At 35.5% G+C, this 20,404-nt stretch overlaps 1 protein-coding gene across 1 annotated transcript in view; it reads left to right on the top strand.

Annotated features, from left to right (window-relative positions):
- shank1 (SH3 and multiple ankyrin repeat domains 1) overlaps positions 1-20,404 on the top strand; it is a 104,755-nt gene that overhangs the window by 42,285 nt on the left and 42,066 nt on the right. The window contains exons 4-12 of the mRNA XM_067381943.1: positions 11,401-11,604; positions 12,583-12,654; positions 12,804-12,912; positions 14,454-14,608; positions 14,729-14,896; positions 17,869-17,985; positions 18,309-18,386; positions 19,388-19,454; positions 19,800-19,969. Coding sequence (XP_067238044.1) covers positions 11,401-11,604; positions 12,583-12,654; positions 12,804-12,912; positions 14,454-14,608; positions 14,729-14,896; positions 17,869-17,985; positions 18,309-18,386; positions 19,388-19,454; positions 19,800-19,969 — 1,140 coding nt within the window. The remainder of the gene's footprint in view (positions 1-11,400; positions 11,605-12,582; positions 12,655-12,803; positions 12,913-14,453; positions 14,609-14,728; positions 14,897-17,868; positions 17,986-18,308; positions 18,387-19,387; positions 19,455-19,799; positions 19,970-20,404) is intronic.

Below are 20,404 nucleotides of genomic sequence, written 5' to 3'. Positions count from 1 at the left end.
TGAACTCAGTTCAGTTTCATCAGTACTGAGTCCAATGATTCTCCACTGACGCTTTAATTACTCATTCATGTCAGGAAGAGTTTCAAATAAATCATTGACATGTCCAATTACTTTGAACTCTTAAACCATATTATTTCATACATCTCTTTATATGGTATATGGCTTTACGGGATTCTGATTGCTCAGGAATCTATATTTAAATATGGGCTGACGCTGGCTGGATCTGCTGAAATTGCCCCCCGAGTGAACACTCATACGGTCTGTGTGCTCGCGTGTGTGTGTAAGTAGATTTTATCCAAACGTGTCCTCCATGCAGATGTGCAAACGTCAGCAAAATTCTGTTTTTCCCAGATAAAGCAAAAAGAAAGAGCGAGTGAGAGAGAGAGAGAGAGAGAGAGAGAGAGAGAGAGAGAGAGAGAGAGAGAGAAGAAAACAGAATAAAAGAACAAGGGAAATTAAGTAAAAGGACTCTAGTCAAACATCCAATGGTAAAAATCCTGCCCAACAAAAATCCTGTAAACAACCGAATGACTTTCAAATGGAAACAGACTCAAGGTGACCTCAACTGTTTTAGATGGAGAGGAAGAGAGAGGATCTGGGTTTAAAGTAGCCCAGTTAAAATGTTCAAGTGAAGCTCTTTTTCACAAGACTTGTTAAGAGGTCGTGATTTGAGGAATGAAATCTCCACTGCTGTAATCCGTTTATTGTACATCACAAATTAAAGCAGCCACTTTTAATTAAAGTCACTGTGGGCCCGTTTGCCAAGAGGGATGCAAACAACGGCACTGCTCCCTCCCAAACCAGAAACGCATGACAGTGTCGTCTAGTATGTGTTTATAGATGTGCTTCACTTTCCTATCATGCCCTCCAGCCCTCCCTATAGCTGTGGGAAGTGGCAAAAGATTAATGATTCATGAATAATATGATTATGCTTGATAATTGAATTAAAATGGTTGGTAGACCTGGACCCAGAGTGCTCTTTCAATGGCAGTCAAACTGAATGCAGCTGCTTTGCCACCCAGTCGACCAATGACTCAACAGATTGCATTTTTATTACTTGCTATTTGGCACCGTACAGTATATAATTTATACCAATTCAATCCAACTCATTTCACATTTATTTGAATAGCACTTTTCATAATACATATCATTTCAAAGCAGCTTTACAGAAAATGCATGTGTCTACATTACAATTTAGAGTTTTATCTGTTATCAGAGGTGACTAAGTAATATATTTCAGAAATGTACATAATGCAGTTAGCCAACATCATGAATTCATGTGTTTATTTTAATATTAATGTTGTACTATTATAGCTTTTATTATTTTGAATGAGCTTTTTTTTATATTTTCAGTTTATTTAGATTTTTAGTAATTTTATGTATGTCATTTTTAGTAGTTTTTATCAGTTTTAGTTTGTTTTATTTCAGTTAGTAATTTTATTACTCCAGCTTAAACTTATTTCAGTTAGTTGACAAGGCAACATTTAATATGTAATATTTATATTTAATTTAACATAATTTATATATATATATATATATATATATAATATTCGTAGTTAACCCCTTAGCATTCCTGTAAAATTTGCCTATAATGCCTAAAAAAAGGCATACCCAAAGTAAATTGCATGCTGTTCTTGAACCATTTCACTTCATTTCAAAATCACTCGTGTTGAATTTTAACGCATTAACAGTTTGAAAATATTGACCTTAAAGCAGGCCTATTCCTCTTCAATACAAGTTATATCTCGAAAAACATGAATGAACATCAAAGGTATGTTCAAAGGTATGTTAAAAAATATTGTACAACTGACCGGAATGTATCACGTCTCATGTTCTCATTTTATCTGTGTTTCAACCATGAAAAGACGTCAATAAAACAGCTTGTGAACAATAGGTCACATCATGTTACATTTACCTCAGGAATGTTTTCCAGTGTTCACAGCTCCTTAGCTATCTATATATTAAAAAACACTAGAGAGGAGCTTATTTAATGTTAATTATATGTTTGTGTAAATTTGCCATGAAGACAAGAAGTGCTTATGAAAACTACCTTATGTAATACTAAGTTTTATGCATTTCAGTTTTTATTTGAGTGAAATTATTATATCTGAAAATAAACAGCAGCTGAATATAATACATCTGCTGTCAATTGTACCCTCTAATATTGTAGTGTACCAAATGAAAGGTTGCTCTGTTTGCAACATTATTTGGGAGAGTTTTGTTTTCAAGGTATCGGTATCGGCATAGGCTGATATCATTGTGAATAATTGGCTATTGGTATATCAGCAGAGAAATTTAGTATCGGTGCATGGTTTTGGTCTCTTTTGAAAGGGCGTTACAGCAGGTTAATAATAACAACACTGATGATACATCATATGATTGTGAGCTTTAGACATAGCCAAGCAAATATTTAAGTCATACTTTTTCTAAAAAAATAAAAACAATTTGGCCATCTACAAATTAATTTGTTAAAAATAACTCAGTTGGACAGGATTTTATTCTTGCAACCAACTGCCAAACCAAAAGCACAGGATTGTGGGATATCTGCATTCAAATATTGACCAGATGGAAGCATTTAATAGACTGGATGTTGATCTAGATGAACATTGGATTTGGATGTGCCTGGTAAGGCGGCATATTTAAGGTTTCGGACAGCCTTTCTCTGTCTGTCTTTCTATTTTATTCTTAGTTTTTAGTAAAACTGAACAGTATTTGCTCTGCTTATCCCCTCTCTCCTCTTGTGTGATTGTGTAATTAATGTAGGTGTGCGTATGTGCATTTGTGTGTTTGTGAGGGGGAAGTTTGTGTATGTTTGTGTGCGAGTGAAAGAGAGAGACAATGAGTGGTCTCTTTCTTTGTTCCAGTTATCCAAAGCTGCCTATTTAGTCCAACAAGCCACTAGCAAATTGTAATTAGTATAATATTGGTAGATAGATGAAAAAGGATGGCAGTGAAACACCTGGAGGTGATCTGAGCTGATTCGAAACACTCTGCCAAACATTTTTCTTGCGATTTTAGCCCATCTGCTACACCTGCCTGTGCAAAAATGATATATGACTCAAATGCTGCAATATAGTTTTGATTTTTTTTTTTGTTTCGATCTATTAATTTTTAATCAAAATGTCATCTAAATGGATCTTCCAGTGAAACGACAGACCTCTGACAAATGCCAGACTTCTCCAATAATTTAGTCCTCTTAAACCCCACCCCTTTCTTACAATCGACCTCAAGCTCACAATCAGATCTGCCTTCAACCAATTAACAAGCAACAATAGAACCAAGTTCACACCTTACTTTTTTTTCAATACATTTTACTCAGATGTATGTCACAATACAGAAGAAAAGATCTTTGTGACTTTGTTACAAATAATGTTATGATATTATTATTATATTATTATTATAATGTTATTGTTGTTAATAATGTTATTGATCTGTATACATTAAAGAAGGCAGTCAGGTGTGGAAAACTGTCAATGATGTGTTATTTAAAATACCCAGAATGAGATTCGTCTAACTTTCAAATTCTGTTTCATGTCTTTCTCTCCTATGCCTTCCTGATTTGTGTCTTGCCTCAAACCATGTTCTTTTGAGTCTCTCTCTCTCTCTGTTTCTTCTGTGTAGAGTAATACGTCCACATAATCCCAGTACATTAGGCCTGCTCTACATACCAGCTAATTCACCCTCAATAAACTGCAATTGCTCGTTAATTGTGGTTTAATGAGTTCGGGGAGAGACAGGAGGTGCACAAACACAACCGAGCAAATGTAGGGCTGCGGGAATGCCCACTCACCCTGTAATGCGCTACACGCTTTTGGACACCGATTTTACATCGGACTTCAAACCAGTTCCAGAATTGTTTATCGTACAAAATGTACATTGAAATGTATTAATATTACAACAAACTGCATAGGAACTTCAAGCAAAAAGATAAACATGACGGAATAGGAAAGCTGATAATTTTCTAAGTGCATGTGACTTTTTTTTTTAGTCGAACAGCTGTGTTGGCAGTGTGGGGCACTGAACCCTGAGGGGCATCAGGGCAGTAACAGAGCGACCCTGCATCTCACACTCATTAACCACAGAGTCTGCCTGCAGGTCTATGAACCAGTGATCGCTGAGAGAGCTGGGAGCTACAGCAAAGAAGTAAAGAGGGAGAAAGAGAGTGAGCGCGATGGAACAAGATAGGACAAGATAAGTCAGGAAGGGAAAATATTACTAAACTGCAAAAAAATCTTCATCAGTATTTTGTCTATCAAAACATCTTTAAAACAAGATACATCTACTGTACTTGATAACCAAACATCCATTAAATAATAAGACCTGTTTTTAGAGAATTCACTACTGAATTCACTACTAAGTCAGATTTCTTAATGTTTTTTTAAAGAGGTCTCCTGTACTCACTAAGGCTGCGTTTATTTGATTAAAAAAGTAAAAAACGCAATATAGTGAAATTATTGTAATTTCAAATAACTTTTTTCTATTTTAAAATATTGTTTTTTAAATGTATTATATTCCTGTGATAACAAAGCTGACGAGCATCAGTGTCACGCGATCCTTCAGAAATCAGTCTAATATGATGATTTGATGCTCAAGAAACATTTCTCATTATTATCAATGTTGAAAACCGTTGTAATTCTTAATATTTTTTTTTTTTTTGGAAACTATAATAAATTTTTTGCCAGTATTCTTTTTGTAACAATGTTAAAGTCTTTATTGCCACTTTTAATCAATTTAATGCATCCTTGCTAAATAAAAATATACATTTCTTTCTGACCCCAAACTTTTGAATGTACATCGGCAATGTACGCGGCCCTCCAAAAGTTTGGAAACACCCCTGGCAAAGTGTGGTTTTTGGTTCAAATACATTAAAGTACCTTGACATTATCATTGAACACCAGCAATAATAATTTTCATTATGATTACATAATAATGGCAATATATACATGTCAAAGTCAGACATGCCCCTTTGCCAGCTGTGATGCCTGGTTACTGGTTTAAACTTGGCCCGGTTTGTATTGATTTTTGGGTCAGCACACCTTAATAGCTTCAACAATTGATTGACAATTAAGTTTAGAATACAATGAACCAATTAAAACCCAGTTTAGGTCAGATAACTGCTAATGGTGGATATTTTGATGAATCGAAAATTTAAGTTTTTTTCTATGTATAAACTGTTTATATAATAAAATATTTTTTCGTAGTTTGTGTTGTCCCTTATCAATGCAAAATTATCACAAATTATAAAGGATTCATGCCAATATTGTCCAAAACCCCACTTTTCTAGGGCGTTTCCAAACTTTTGGAGGGCAGTGTATATCTTTTTTTAAATTTGTTTGTATTTACTCCATTGGCTTTACTTTAAAGGATTATTTTTTAATTCATTGATTAGTTTGCTTTCAAATGACCCCCGGAGCCGGGTGGAGTACGTTTATGATGGATGGATGTGGATGGAGACACTTTCTTCAGCTCATACTCGTGACCCCTGTTCACTGCCATTATAAAGCTCGGATGCGTCAGGATATTTATTAATATTTCTCCAATTGTGTTCATCAGAAAGAAGAAAGTCATATACACCTAGGATGGCTTGAGGGTGAGTAAAGCTTGGGCTAATTTTCATTTGAAAGTGAACTAATCCTTTATGCATAAACCTCACTAAATTTGGTTGAGTTATTCTTTTAATAATAATAATAATAATAAAAACTCTCAGTATGAAAATGTTTTTTTTTTCCAGTGGAAGAGGAAAAAGGTGCAAAAGATGTGGAACTGTGAAGATTAGATGTGAGTGGTCATTAAGATGGCAATGAAAGAAAGAGCGAGATAGAGGAGGAGGAGGCAGTGAAGGTTATTTCCCTATAGGTCTCATTAAAGGCTACTAATCCCCCTGCTCTTGCCCTGCAGAAATGGCCCTGAGGGAGCCCACAGAATGAGAGAGAGAGAGAGACATATGGAGGGTTACATTAAACAATGTACCAATCGAACATGAATAAACACTTTAAAACATCATGTTACATTTGCATACATGAGACTGCTTCAGAACAGCGATGGTTTCCTTCTTTATCATTGGGATAGTTACTCTTTTTGAGCATATTTTCATGATAATGTATTGAAATTGAAAGTCACAATGGTGTTTTACAATGGTGTTTATATCTTTACTGAACACCATGTGAGATGTTGGTTAGAGCTGTCCAGCCTTTTTGAGTTTTTAAAAGTTGGGTGCAACAAGACAACAACCTAAAAGCACAGGATTATATCAAAAACAACAGAATGACTTCAGCAGGCCCAGTCCTGACCTCAACTCAACTGAGATGCTTTGATATGATCTTAGGGGTGTGATTCACTCATGACATCCCAAGATTATTGCAGAGCTGAAACAGTGCAGAATTCCTCATGACCTCCAGCAAGTCTGATCCGCAATTACAGGAAACATTTGGTTGAGGTTATTGCTGGCAAAGGAGCAAACCGGTTATTAAATCCCACTATTCTTATTCTTATTTCAATCTGCACTGTGAATGTTTCCATAGTGTGTTCCAGAAAGAACATTTTTGTGTTATTTGTTTAAGCAGACTATGTTTGTCCATTGTTGATAACATTTTATGAACATTTAATCTACATGTAAATCATATTTCCTACAACTGTACACACTGGATTTCTGTAATGGTTCAGGCTTATCTAGAGTAAGGTAAAAAATATTGGTTTGTCATGCACAGCAATCATTACGTGTTATATCAGCAAATTTTGGCTTTTTTTTTCTATTATATATGCATATATTATACACATTCTGTAGATATCTCAGCCCCCTGAATCAATAATGAATCAGGCTAATCTAAGACATAATGAGGGACAACTAAACACAATTATGTGCATTTTTTGTAATGGTCACAATAGCAAATCTGTCCTAACGTGACCATATTCTTTCCTCATTGTTATTTGATAAAGACTCATTGATTGGTCTGACAGTCAAAAGTGCAAAAAATATGATTTTGTTCATGTATGTATATGCACAATTTCTTTCCTCCTGAGGGTGTTGGACATACAGTAATAGAGATGCTGATGCTTGTGCAATAATGTAAAATGATTTATAACACACTTAGCCATGAAATCTCAAAGATTTGTTCCCACTAACTTAGTACAATAAATGGACTATGAGGGCCAGTCTCATCGGAGCAGAACAGTTTTAACTATTAAACCAACTATTAAGCATTTTTGATATTTTAACTTTAACTGTATGTTGTACCTCTTGGCACCGAGCTTAATGAGAAAAAGTAGAGAGGGAAAGAATAGAAATCAAAGTAATGGACTCAAAACAGAATATTAGATAAAGAACAGAGAAAAACAAGTACGAAAAAGCCAAACGATGGAAAATTGAGGGAGAGATGAAGCTCTTAAACAGAATCATTATCAACTTAGACCAGGGGATGCAAGCAAAGACATTTAGGTACATCTTGTTTAATCAAATAATCTGTTTAGAACCTTTATCTATAAATTGTTCCTCAACATAGGATGTCACGCTTATTGTCAGGGGGGAAAAAGAGGACAGTATTATGAAGAAGTCTGTAGTTTGGATCTGAAAATAATAGCTCTTAGATTAACCGCTAAATTACTGTAATTAGATATCATTAAAATAAATCATTTTCCAGGTTGATTATCATTCTAACAAAATTATTGTAATCACAAGGGTACAAATGAACTCACATCTGCATCTGTTTTGTGCACCTTTTTTTTATCATTTGCATTTTTGTGCGTACTGTGTAGTGTTAAAAGGATAGTTTACTCAACAATGAAAATTCTGTCATTATTTACTAACTCTCAACTTGTTTCATTCCTGTATGGCTTTTATTCTTCCATGGAAGGCTGCAACAACTAATCAATAAAATCGATAATGAAAATCGTTGACAATGAATGGCATTATTGATTAGTCGCGTCTGCCCACCGTGCACAGAAAACTTCCACCAGCCGCGTCAAAATTACAGCACTGAATAATGCATTTCTATGGACAAAATGCATCTAAAAATGGTGGAGGAATAGTTGAGCTCCTGCGGGAAAGGTACATGATCCAAGCTGCCCAAAACATGAGAATTCTTTATTTTAAGTTTCAAGTTAATGCATTAGCGTAATGTTTAACATGGCTTTCCCTGTCAGGCACTTTGACAGATGAGTGTGCTTTTTAATGTGTGATATGTTTCCTCAGCGGGAAAACTTTCATTTTACAGTTATATCCTTATTTGTAACTGTTACATTTTCATGTGAGTGTTTCCATTTTGCATGAAGGCTCATCCAGCGTTAAACTTCAGACTTAACTGAATGACGGGACGCATTAGAGAGGGAGAAAAGCAAAAATACTCATTTTGTTGAAATGCCTGTTGGATGTTAAATCTAGGTTTAAAAGTCCACATGTAATTCAAGTATTTTATAAGAGAGGTACATGTCAAGGGATAACTGCGTTTAATTGAATATAAATCTAAGACGTTTACATTTACAGGATAAAGAAATGACAGTAAGAGGTTACTGTGCTCAGAGTGAATGTGTGTGTTCCTGCAGAACATTCCTCTTATCTGTTTACACTGAGTTTGTGTTTTTCTTTATTATCTTTCTTATTATCTTAATTTTTAATGTAGGGATTTAAATTGTCCTTTTGCTTTATAGCTCTTTTAACTACAGCAGAGATATAGATATATTCACTATATGTTTTCATAGCATTCAGTTGGGCAGAATGTGGAATAGTTTGTTTTGTCAATCAAATAAAATAAAATAAAAAAGAATGTTTGTATTTTTAATCTTAGAAATAATCGGCCAACTAATCGATTATCAAAATAATCCTTAGTTGCAGCCCTAGAACACGCAAAGAGATGTTTTGAAGAATGCTCTTATCCATTCAGTGAAAATGGATGGAACTAGCTGGTTTCCAGTTCCAAAAACATAAAAATAGAATAACGCACTATAAAAGTAGTCCAAAGGACTTGTTATGCACCATATTTCATGTCTGAAGCCATATGATAGTTTTGCACAAGACTCATTTATTGAAATACTTGCATTGACAGATGTGGTCACATCCATGTTTACTATATGGAAGAAGACTGGCTGCATCCGAAATTGCATACTTCCCTACTATATATAGTACTAGGCGAAAAACAGTATATGACAAAAGCAGTATGTCCAAATTCACAGTACTCATAAAACCCAGATGACCTACTACTCCCGGCGAGAGGATATGCATACGATGGACTCTTTACTATCCCATGAGACCACGGGAGAGGATTTGTGAATGGCAGAGAAGTGACATAACTGATGCTGGTTGATCACATGATAATGGCAGCATGGTGAACGTAGTACATCCGGATTATATTCATACTACACACAGTCATGCTATATAGAATGTACTTTTTTTAGCGGCTGTAAATGAATTACTTATTCAAAATAAGCACCAACTCAAGAGAGTGTGCGATTTCGGACGCAGACATGTTTTTTGACTTCAAAAGAGGAAAGAAAGTCTTATGGGTTTCAAAAGGCATGAGGGTGTAGAAATGATGACAATATTATTTTTAGGCAAACTATTCCTTTATGCATATGCAAGATGTTTCACATGTACGCACTGAAATTGAGTGATCTTGACATGCCAAATTGTATGTGGAGTCATCCACTACACCTATGACCTCTCTCCAGCAGAACTGCCCCCAGTGCACATACACTCCTTAAGATCACACTGAAACACATACACCATACCATAGCGCACATAGGGACTGCTGAGATGTTTCTATGGCAACCTGCAGCTTGCTCCACTAATGAACTGGTTGCCATGGTGATGGGGATTGGCTGTGCGCAAAGTGAGAGACTGAATAACAGAGGGAGGAAGAAATTTCACACTTCTCTTTGCCACTGCACATATATACACACACACACACACACACACACACACCGTGGTAGAGCGAGCAGGAAACTGACCGTTTCGGACTTAAACCCTAAACACAACCACGGACCAATCACAGCAACTCCTCAAGGTCAGAGGATGGGATTTAATTCCAGCACTCCACTGCAGGGCCATCCCATTTTCACAGTTGCTGGAACAGCACTGCTGTCCCAAAATCCAGCCTGAGCAGCTCGAAGCTAACATGTCCCTTAGCCCGGAGCTTGTGCTCAAGCTAGGAGGCTACAAGAAGGTTTAGGCAATGTCATAGCAGGAACTGTGCGGAGTGGGGTGTGCCACAAGTCACATAGGAATTCCTGACGTTCCAAATCATCTATTACGGCACCTGAGCAGGCTATGGATTATAGCTATTACTGCAGGCTAATTAATCAATTAGCATTGCCATTTAGCACTACCAAGGTGACCAAAGTCTCAAATGAGATGTTAATGAAGCTGATGGACAGTTGCTGGTCAGGGGTCTGCTAATCCCACAAGCAGTGCTGTTTCACCTGAGTGAATCACAACGTCTCCCTCTAGTGCACATTGGACAGAACTGTCTTTTTTCCCCTTTTAGAGTCAATAGGGATAAACATGGTCTGATTTTGTAGTTATTATTAATTAATAAAAATGTAGTATATTTGTTTATATGATCAAATAAAGAACAAAAGATCCACACCCGCTTGTGTCTACAGGTTCCCACATGTATGACTGCCGAATCATTTGATCTTGATCTATATGTGCTTTGTTGCATGATAAAAAAACTAATAATTAATTCATTTTATAATTCTACTGATCTACACACCCCCTCCCCCAAAAAAAGGTTTGAGTGCAGTGATCTTATCTTTTTTTTCTATTTATGTACATATAAATAAAAATATGAAAACAAATACTTAAATTATAATTTAAAAATATAATACACTATCATTCAAACGTTTGGTGCAATTTTAAGAAATTTATGTTTTTATTATCCAAGGGTGCATTAAATTGATCAAAAGTGATATTTATAAAGTTAGAAAATATTTTTATTATTTCAAATAAATGCTTTTGAGCTTTATATTCACAAATAAATTGGATTTTCTGTATTTTGCACAAAAATATTAAGCAGCGAACTGTATTCTACATTTATAATAATAATAAATGTTTCTTGAGAAGCAAATCATCATATTAGACTGATTTCTGAATGATCATGTGACACTGGAGTAATGATGCTGAAAATTCAGCTCTGCATCACAGGAATAAATTACACTTTAAAACGTTTAAAAATAATAATATTTCACAAAATTATTGTTTGTACTGTATTTTTATCAAATAATCAAAGAGACTTTTTTCAAAAACATTAAATCTAATCGACTCCAATCTTTTGAATGGTATGTCTGTATATACATAAAATATATTAAAAATTGAAATGTAATATTATAATATTTTAATATAATAAAAAAAAGCAAATAGCCGAATAATTTAGTTTTTCTAACAGCCTCCCCCCCTCTCTGTCTCTGTAGAAGTGTCTGAGGTTCAACCCTGATGCAACCGTATGGAAGGCGAAGCAGCAGGTGTTGTGTAGTCTAACCGAATCTCTAAGGGATGTTTTAAACTATGGCCTTTTCCAACCTGCTACTGACGGGCACGATGCCAAGTTCCTGGAGGAAGAGAGGCCGCTCCGCGAGTACCCACAATCCTTTGAGAAAGGCGTACCCTACCTGGAGGTACCCTTCCTTTTATTCTCCTCATCATTTTAGGCATTTTCTTTTTTAAAACTCTTGTTCTATAATTGAATGTGAATGTTGGTGCTAGGAAACTGCTGCTTCAAATTGTTTGTTGCCTAGGAGATGATAATTCTTTAAGCGGCTTCTCTGGTAACTATGAATCTTAATAACCCTGATATGGTTTATTGGAGATTGGTCTTGCAAAGAAAATGATTAATTTTTTATTATTATTTGTAGAGCACAGAGCAATTACTGTTACACAACAATAGTGAACTCAAAGTCTAATTCATTCACAAGAAGCTCTTTTCATCTGAAGTTAATCTTCAGTAAATATATTTAAAAGCCATACTTTTTAACAATTACTATGGAAAATATATAGCTAATATAGCGAATTAATGCTTTAGTTTTTTCATTTGTAACAAAAATTAATTACAGAATATGATTAACATCAACTAGGCTTTTCATAATTTCTGCTTGTTCAGTTGCAATGCTTGATACTTTGATACCTTGAGGTTGATCATAAGTGTTTATTAATTTTTAGCTTTTATGTTGTTTTCATTTTAATTTTAGCCACTCGAGTACTTCAACTTAAACATATTTGTTTCAGTTAGTTGCAACATTTAGAAATGTCCAGTTTTTAAAAAAAATTTAAGTAATTCTTTTATTTTATTTAGCATTATTATAATAATCTAAAAACATTTGTAATAGTTTAAGTTACTATTATCTGATATACACAACAATGCTATGAAAAGGAAAAGGAATTGTCCCGTAAACAGAAGTCAGTCCACCAAGAAATTTAGTCCTGCCTCCAAAGGACAGTTTAGACAAGTTAACTGATCAAAATATAACTTTCTTTTCTGAATAATTTGTGTAAGAAAACAGAGAACTGCTTTTTAAGCCTCCTTATATTACATTACTGTAAACATCTGACTGATGAAAGTGTCTTCCACTGATTTTGACTAATTTCCTTTCGCACAGTTCCGCTACAAAACCAGGGTGTACAAACAGACAAATCTAGATGAGAAACAGTTGGCCAAACTACACACTAAGGTAAGGCCTCGCCACAGAAATCATCTTATTCCTGGTTGCAAACAGAAATATTTAGTGAACGTGTTAGTATGTGTTACATACAATAATTAGCTTATCCTCAGGGCACTTAATGGCTGTGAGCCATGAGTTGTATTTGTCTCCCCCTACAGGCCAGTCTGAAGAAGTTCATGGACTACATCCAGACAGGCGCTGTGGAAAAGGTAGCCAAACTTGTAGACAAAGGACTTGACCCCAACTACCACGACCCTGATTCAGGAGGTGAGGTGTCAGGCACTGCTCTGTTTACTTCCTGTGAGAGTTAATGGACTTCCCATTAGTGAGATGAATAATGAATTACTGCCAGCAGTGCATGAACTGGACCACACACACATACTATATGCTTATGGAAATAGGGCTGCATGAATATTCAATGAGTGTTTACAGGAATGGACATTTGCATCTTCTCAAGCGATCCATGCAGTTTCTAACAAAAGTCATCTGGAGTTTAAATTATGCAACAAAAGCGTAAGGTTAACGTTAGACTCAGTGGCTGCTTCGTAAACAAACAAACAAACAAAAAACCCAATTACTGCTCTTGGGCAGTTTAATGAGATGAGACTATTACTGCAGCTCACTGGTTCAGTTCAATGCGTGTCAACAGAGGAAAACCACTGAATAATTTGAATGTAACAGGGCAGCATCTTTTATGGCATATTAACACATGTTTTCAGCGCTTTGGCGAGCATTTGGTGAGCTGGAGACGTGGCCAGACATGCCGTGAAAGTCAATTTTATGGACCAGATGACAATGCAGAGTAATATTAGCATTCATTTGCGGCAGAGTGTGATGTGCGAGACGGCTACCTTGAGTGTTGTTCACAGTTTGTGTCGTCTGCGTTGTCACAGGCTGACAGTCACTTCTCAAAGCAGACCCTGCTAACGTGGAGGAGTGAGAACTGCTGCACCATTAGCAACCACTAGGGGGCTGATCTGGAATACTGTGATATTCTGTTGCATAGTTGACCCCAAAATTAAAATAATCCCACCTTCGTGTTGTTCTAAACCTGTATAACCTATATAATGTTTTTTTTCTGTATAACACAAAAGGAGATATGTACTGAAAAATATCATAAAGATGTTAACCACTGAAACTGAATCAGTTGAACTCAAAATCTGGATCAGTCTGATTTGTGATTGAATCTTTGTGAACTGGATCAACTGATTTATTAAATAGATAAATAGACAAACTAGGGTTGATGCTAAGATTAAGACAAAGAAAATATGAGAATAACGTACTTCCACATTGCTTGTAAATATATACATTTGCCTCATAGATTAATAATTCATCATTGGTGTACTTAAATGTATTTGGGACAAATTTGTACCCAGAAAAAAATCCCCAAACCTGATTTGTAATAATAATAAAAAAATGAATAATAAAAATGTTTTCTGTTAGCGTTAGGTAGCTGTATATAAAAACAATAGAAGTAAAAGCTAAGTAAATGTGTGTGTGTGTGTGTGTATGCGTGTTTTTGTGACATATCAGGACACAAATGTGTATAATGTTATGGGTATGACATAGGTATTACAAAAACTTATGAGGACATTACCCCATGTCCCCACTTTTCAAAAGGCTTATAAATCATACAGAATGAGTTTTTGTGAGAAATTAAAAATGTGCACAGTTTCCTGTTATGGGTAGGTTTAGGGGTATGGTTGGTGTAGGGCGATAGAAAATACAGTTTGTACAGTATAAAAACCATTATGCCTATGGAATGTCCCCACAATTCACAAAAACGTGTGTGTGTGTGTGTGTGACAGAGACGCCACTCACTCTGGCCGTACAGACTGAGCCGGGCGGAGGGGAGAACATCAGATTGCTGGTGATGGGGGGAGCTCACATTGACTTTAGGGCAAAGGATGGCTTGACCCCTCTCCACAAGGCCGTCAGAGCACATGGACACACTGCCCTACTGGTAACGCATTCACAAAACCACAACAGAACCTCAGACTCATGATTAGGATGAAATAAATTATGCTCATAATGAAATATTCATATTTAAATCTAATCATCTGTTTTCTTTTTTTGTTTTTAGACGCTGTTGTCTTTGGGGGCATCTCCTGATTATAAGGACCGCCGTGGGCTCACACCTCTTTACCACACTGTGCTGATAGGGGGCGACACCTCCTGCTGCGAGACCCTCCTGTACCACAGAGCCAAGCTGGGGCTCCGTGATGAGAATGGCTGGGACGAGACCCATCAGGTACAGAGAAATGCTGAGAAGAAGACTGTGTGTGACATATGCAGGATACACGTGCTATTGCATAGTTGTCTGTGAGTGTTATTTTAAACATACAATTTTATTAAATTCAGATTTTCAGTGATTCTTATGCTGAGAAAACAATTTTATATTCTTTCAAAAACATTGAAAAAAAACCCCATACATTTCATCTATTATTTTGTTGTCCCTGGGTTTTTTTAAGTACCTCCACAGTACCTTCTTCAGTAAGACTCAAGTACCGCTTCACAGAGACTAACCAGAAATGTTCCTTTTGACTCATATTATATATCATTTAGCATTATAAGGAGTAATATTATTATGGGTACTATTTCAGTGATTCACTTTAAACTAAAAACTGTCAATACAGTGGGTTGAAAACATTCGCCAAGTTTCTGTTCCCTTAAAAAAGTCAACTCAGCTTTTTTTGCCATTCAAGTACAGGGGGAAATCATACTGAAACTTAATCAGAGAAAGTCCTTATGGGGTATTTGACTCATAAATGAAATCCAGATGGAATGTTTAACAAAAGTAAAGTAATTTGCAGTCTTTTATGGTGGAATTTAATAATCCTCAAAGCTAAAAAGTATATTAAAGGGTTAGTTCACCCAAAAATGAAAATTCTGTCATTAATTACTCACCCTCATGTCGTTCTACACCCGTAAGACCTTCATTCATCTTCAGAACACAAATTAAGATATTTTTGATGAAATCCGTTGGCTCAATGAGCAGGGGCGATTCTAGGATTTTGATTTTAGGGGGGCTCAGCCCCCAATAAGGGTATGATTAAAAAAATATTATTTGACTGACTGTTGCTCATTTGCAGACCTACTCCCGCACGACAAGAAAAAATGTTGTATATCCATCTACAATGAAATATAAATTGTTTTAGTTTTTTTAGCTTTTTAGCCTTTATAATCAACAATACGGTTGGATATTCATAAAGTCACCCCATGAAAATTGATGTCATTTTAAGTATTTTAACTAACCAGCTAATATTCATTAAGAATATAGACAAACCATGTATTAATGTAATTGTCTATTGGCAATATGATTAATCTGTTCTATATTTATTTCTATTTATTAAAAATAACAACATGAATTATCAATTTGCCACTTCTATAAATCAAGTACAAATCTAGTATAAATAGTAAATCAAGAAAATCAAAAATCCCTTTACTCTACGCTTACTCTAATTTATGTATGACACTCCTCCTGATTCATTATTACTTAATACAAAACTATATTTAATGATACAAAACAAAATAACTCCACATTCTCTCTCTGGGCCATCTAGTGCTTTCAGACAATGATGTGTGTCATTTCTGTGCATGGCTGCATAATGTAATGTCAAAATACATTATAATATGTCTGTAATTGTAAAAAGTAAATTAAAATAAATCATGATCGTTTTCTGAATCTAAAGTATGTTTTCATGGGTGTAAATCACTTCATTTTTGTAGGGATAAAAAACAACTATCACACAAGGGCTGAAGGTGAACGCAGCGAAACGTATTGGTATTGGATGAGAAACCGAGCCGTCCCGTGTGCTCCCAATGCTCCAGTAACATTACATTATGTAAACTGCAATGCATTTATGACAAAGAACTGCACCGATGCAGATGTAATATCATAGCATTAGCAATCTATCAATAAATGCACGCACACACGACACACACCTTGTGCTCTCTGATGTTCGCTCTGCTCGGCGCCCCTGCAGATTGAAATATGCGCTAAATCCAAGCAGACTCAGATAAGGGGAGGAGCCGAAACTTGACGCAGCTTGCCGCCGTTTCAGATGAGTTTTTTTAAAGGGGACTGAAGCGATCAAAAATTTATTAATCAAATATTTTTTTAGGGGGGCTGGGCAGAAGTTTAGGGGGGCTGAAGCCCCCCTAAAAAGGGCCTAGTGACGCCCCTGTCAATGAGGCCTCCATAGACATCAAGTTAATTTACACTTGCCCAAATGCCCAGAAAACTACTAACATTTAAAACAGTTCATGTGACTACAGTGGTTCAACCTTAATGTTATGAAGTGACGAGAATACTTTTTGTGCGTCAAAAAAAACAAAATAACCACTTTTCAACAATATCTAGTGATGGCCGATTTCAAAACGCTGCTTAGAATCTTTTTTCAATTCAGTGGTTCGTAGCGCCAAAGTCACGTGATTTCAGCAGTTTGGCAGTTTGAAACGTGATCCGAACCACTGATTTGAATATTCGAAGCAGTGTTTTGAAAAAAGTGAAAAGTTGAATAAAGTTTGTTGAAAAGTGGTTATTTTGGTTTTTTTGGCGCACAAAAAGTATTCTAGTCGCTTTTTAATATCAAGGTTGAACCACTGTAGTCACATGAACTGATTTAAATATGTCTTTAGTAGCTTTCTGGGCGTTTGAAAGTGTTAATGAACTTGATGTCAATGCAGGCCTCACTGAGCCATCAGATTTCATCAAAAATATCTTAATTTGTGTTCTGAAGATGAACAAAGGTCTTATGGGTGTGGAACGACATGAGGGTGAGTAATTAATGACATTATTTTAATTTTTGGGTGAATTAACCCTTTAATTCACTGTAAATCTTTACAAATTTTAATGAAATACAAACATAGTGTATCGGTAACAGAGACATTTTTGAATTTCTTTCAAGTACCACTGGTGGAGAATCTCTGCTGAGTCCTTCTCCTCTCTTTGTGCATGTGTGCATTTCCATATCTATTTTGATTCTTTCGTTCTCTTCCTCTCACTCACACATTCACTGCGGTGTTAATTAGCAAAGGTGTCTGTTCTGACAATGTATAAAATCTATTCTTCTCTCCCTCTTCTTCCTTCCTCATGTCAAATGACTGTTTCTGCCTCTTCCTATCCACTTCTCTTTTTTTCTTTCCTCCTCTCTGAACGGTCCTGTGGATCCTTTGTCCATCCTATTTCCTTTCCCTTTCTCTCTCTCTCCCTCTCTCCAGGCTTGTCAAAATGGGAACTCTCAACACTTAGAGCACCTACTTTTTTATGGTGCGGATTCCTCATCCCAGAACGCCTCAGGAAACACTGCCCTGCACATATGTGCTTTATATAACAAGGTATAACTGCCGCTCTAGGCACAAAAAGCAAACCAAATATCAAAATCTAAAAAATGTCCATCTTACACCAGAATGAATTTTCAGGGTGTTTTATGCTGGTTTGGTGCCATGCTCTTCAGCAGCAAAATTAAAGCCATGCTTTTCACAACTGGAAAAGCTAGTCACTAGCATGGCCTTTCTAGTGATGTTTTGAAGATCCCTGTCAAGATTTCATTATTTTGAGTACAAGTGGTGTATTTACTGCAGTGCTACATTTTTATGAACTGTGCTTATTATAGTTTATGGCCAGCATCAGATGTCTTCTGTATAATTCTGCCGTTTAGGAGAGCTGTGCCCGAATTCTGTTGTATCGAGGAGCCAATAAGGACACAAAGAATAACAGTGGGCAGACCCCCTTCCAGGTAATTATGAGACTGTCACTTGCAGGTTGTTATTTCGATTTGTTTTTCAACACTTTGCATATTATTAACAGCTTAAACCAAGCAATTAAAGAAAACCAAACTCCTCCAAACACTGTTCCAGCCTTTTATATATCCAACATCCCAAAAATACATTCTTTACATCTACACACACACACACACACACACACACACACACACACACACACACATATATATAAAATATATATATATATATATATATATATATATATATATATATATATATATAATATATATATACAGCTATGGAAAAAATTAAGAGACCACTTAACATTGATTTCTGAACTTGGAGTGGTCTCTTAATTTTTTCCATAGCTGTATATATATATATATATATATATATATATATATATATATATATATATATATATATATATATATATATATACTTAAAGTTAATGTGAAGAATATAACAAGGTATAACTGTATTTTTTTGAATGTTAAAATACATCCTTCAGTTCCAGTTAAATGAGACAACTCTAAGTTATACTTTATTATTTTCATTATTATTATGCTAAGATCAATGTGTTGATAGCAAAACTGGAGAACATTTGTTTTTGTTTTTTTATTAGTCTTTATGATCAAGTTTTTTTTAATTAAATTTAAAAAAAAAAATTGTGCTTGTAAACACATTTTTTATTTTTGCACTCCCATCTGGTGATGCTAGTGGCACAGAAATGACACATTTCACTTTCTGTTCTGAAGTTTGTAGTGTGTTATCGTGAAGCGTTTTTGTATGCATTGCGAGTCCCAGGTGGAGTGAAGCTGCAGTGAGCTGAAATAGTTTTACTTAACCTCAGCCATCTCCACAGACCCAGCTGTGATCATGCGTTTGTGTTTAATATGAAGGAAAGTGGATGTGTGTGTGTGTGTTTGTTAAATATTGTGTTATTCCCAAGCCTTGCGTCACTGTGCGTCATTCACAGATGCAAATATTTAGCGTGTGTGAACTTCTTTTCTAGGTGGCTGTGATGTCTGGCCATTTTGAGCTGGGAGAAATCATTAAAAACCATCGAGAATCAGACGTAGGTAAGGAGCGGAGATTTATTTTGGTTGTGCTGGTATTTTTATTCTGTGTAAAATAATTTATTTGCTCTGCAAACTGAGTGTCATTTGGTGCATGATACTTTTGTCTCTCTTTAGCTGTGTAGCGATTCACAGTCCCTAAGCAGTGTTCACTGCTCCCTACACACTCAGCAAGGGAAATGTTGAAGTTCACTTCATTTGTATTGCTTCGCAGCATCATCAAGCACAGACGACACATGCAGAATATATTATGAAGTCTATTTCGTAGGACAATATTGGGCAATTTTCTGTCTCTTTTTGCATCTGTTCTCTCTCTGTATTACTATTTTTCTCCTAATTTGATGTCAGTTCCATTTTTGGAGTCTCCGAAGTTCGCCCCCCAGAGGAGGGAGAGTTCACGTACTCTTGGATTGCCCCATCCTCACCCCTTTATGAGGGCCAACAGTGACAACAGTATGAATGTACCAGACTGGATTGCCTTTCCCAACGCTGCTGGATCAAACATTGTCTCCGTGCAGGTAATTTATGAGTTTGTGTGTGGTGTTTTTTTTTTTTTTTGCACAAATTTATATTAATACTTTATTTCTGCAAGAATGCATTAAATTAATCAAAAGCGACACTTTACTCAAAAAAAAATGAAGAAGGATCTTGTGACACTGAAGACTGGAGTAATGATGCTGAAAATTCAGCTTTACCATCACAGAAAATGAATTATATTTTAAAACATATTAAAATAGATTTTTTTTTTTTAAATTGTAATAATGTTTCACAATTTTATTGTTTTTACTGTATTTTTGACCAAATAAATGCAACCTTTTTGAGCATAAGAGACTCTCCTCTTTCAAAAACATAAAATCTCAAACTCAAAACTTTTAAACGAGTAAAAATGTGAAAATTATACATTTTAAAATTAGAAGTTTAAATTTATAAAAACTTTCCATTAGCATTCCAAA

The sequence above is a fragment of the Chanodichthys erythropterus genome, chromosome 3 (assembly GCF_024489055.1).
Source record: "Chanodichthys erythropterus isolate Z2021 chromosome 3, ASM2448905v1, whole genome shotgun sequence".
NCBI classification, from domain to species: domain Eukaryota; kingdom Metazoa; phylum Chordata; class Actinopteri; order Cypriniformes; family Xenocyprididae; genus Chanodichthys; species Chanodichthys erythropterus.
Note: the sequence above shows the minus strand (reverse complement) of the source record. Positions and strands in the feature narration are given on the sequence as shown.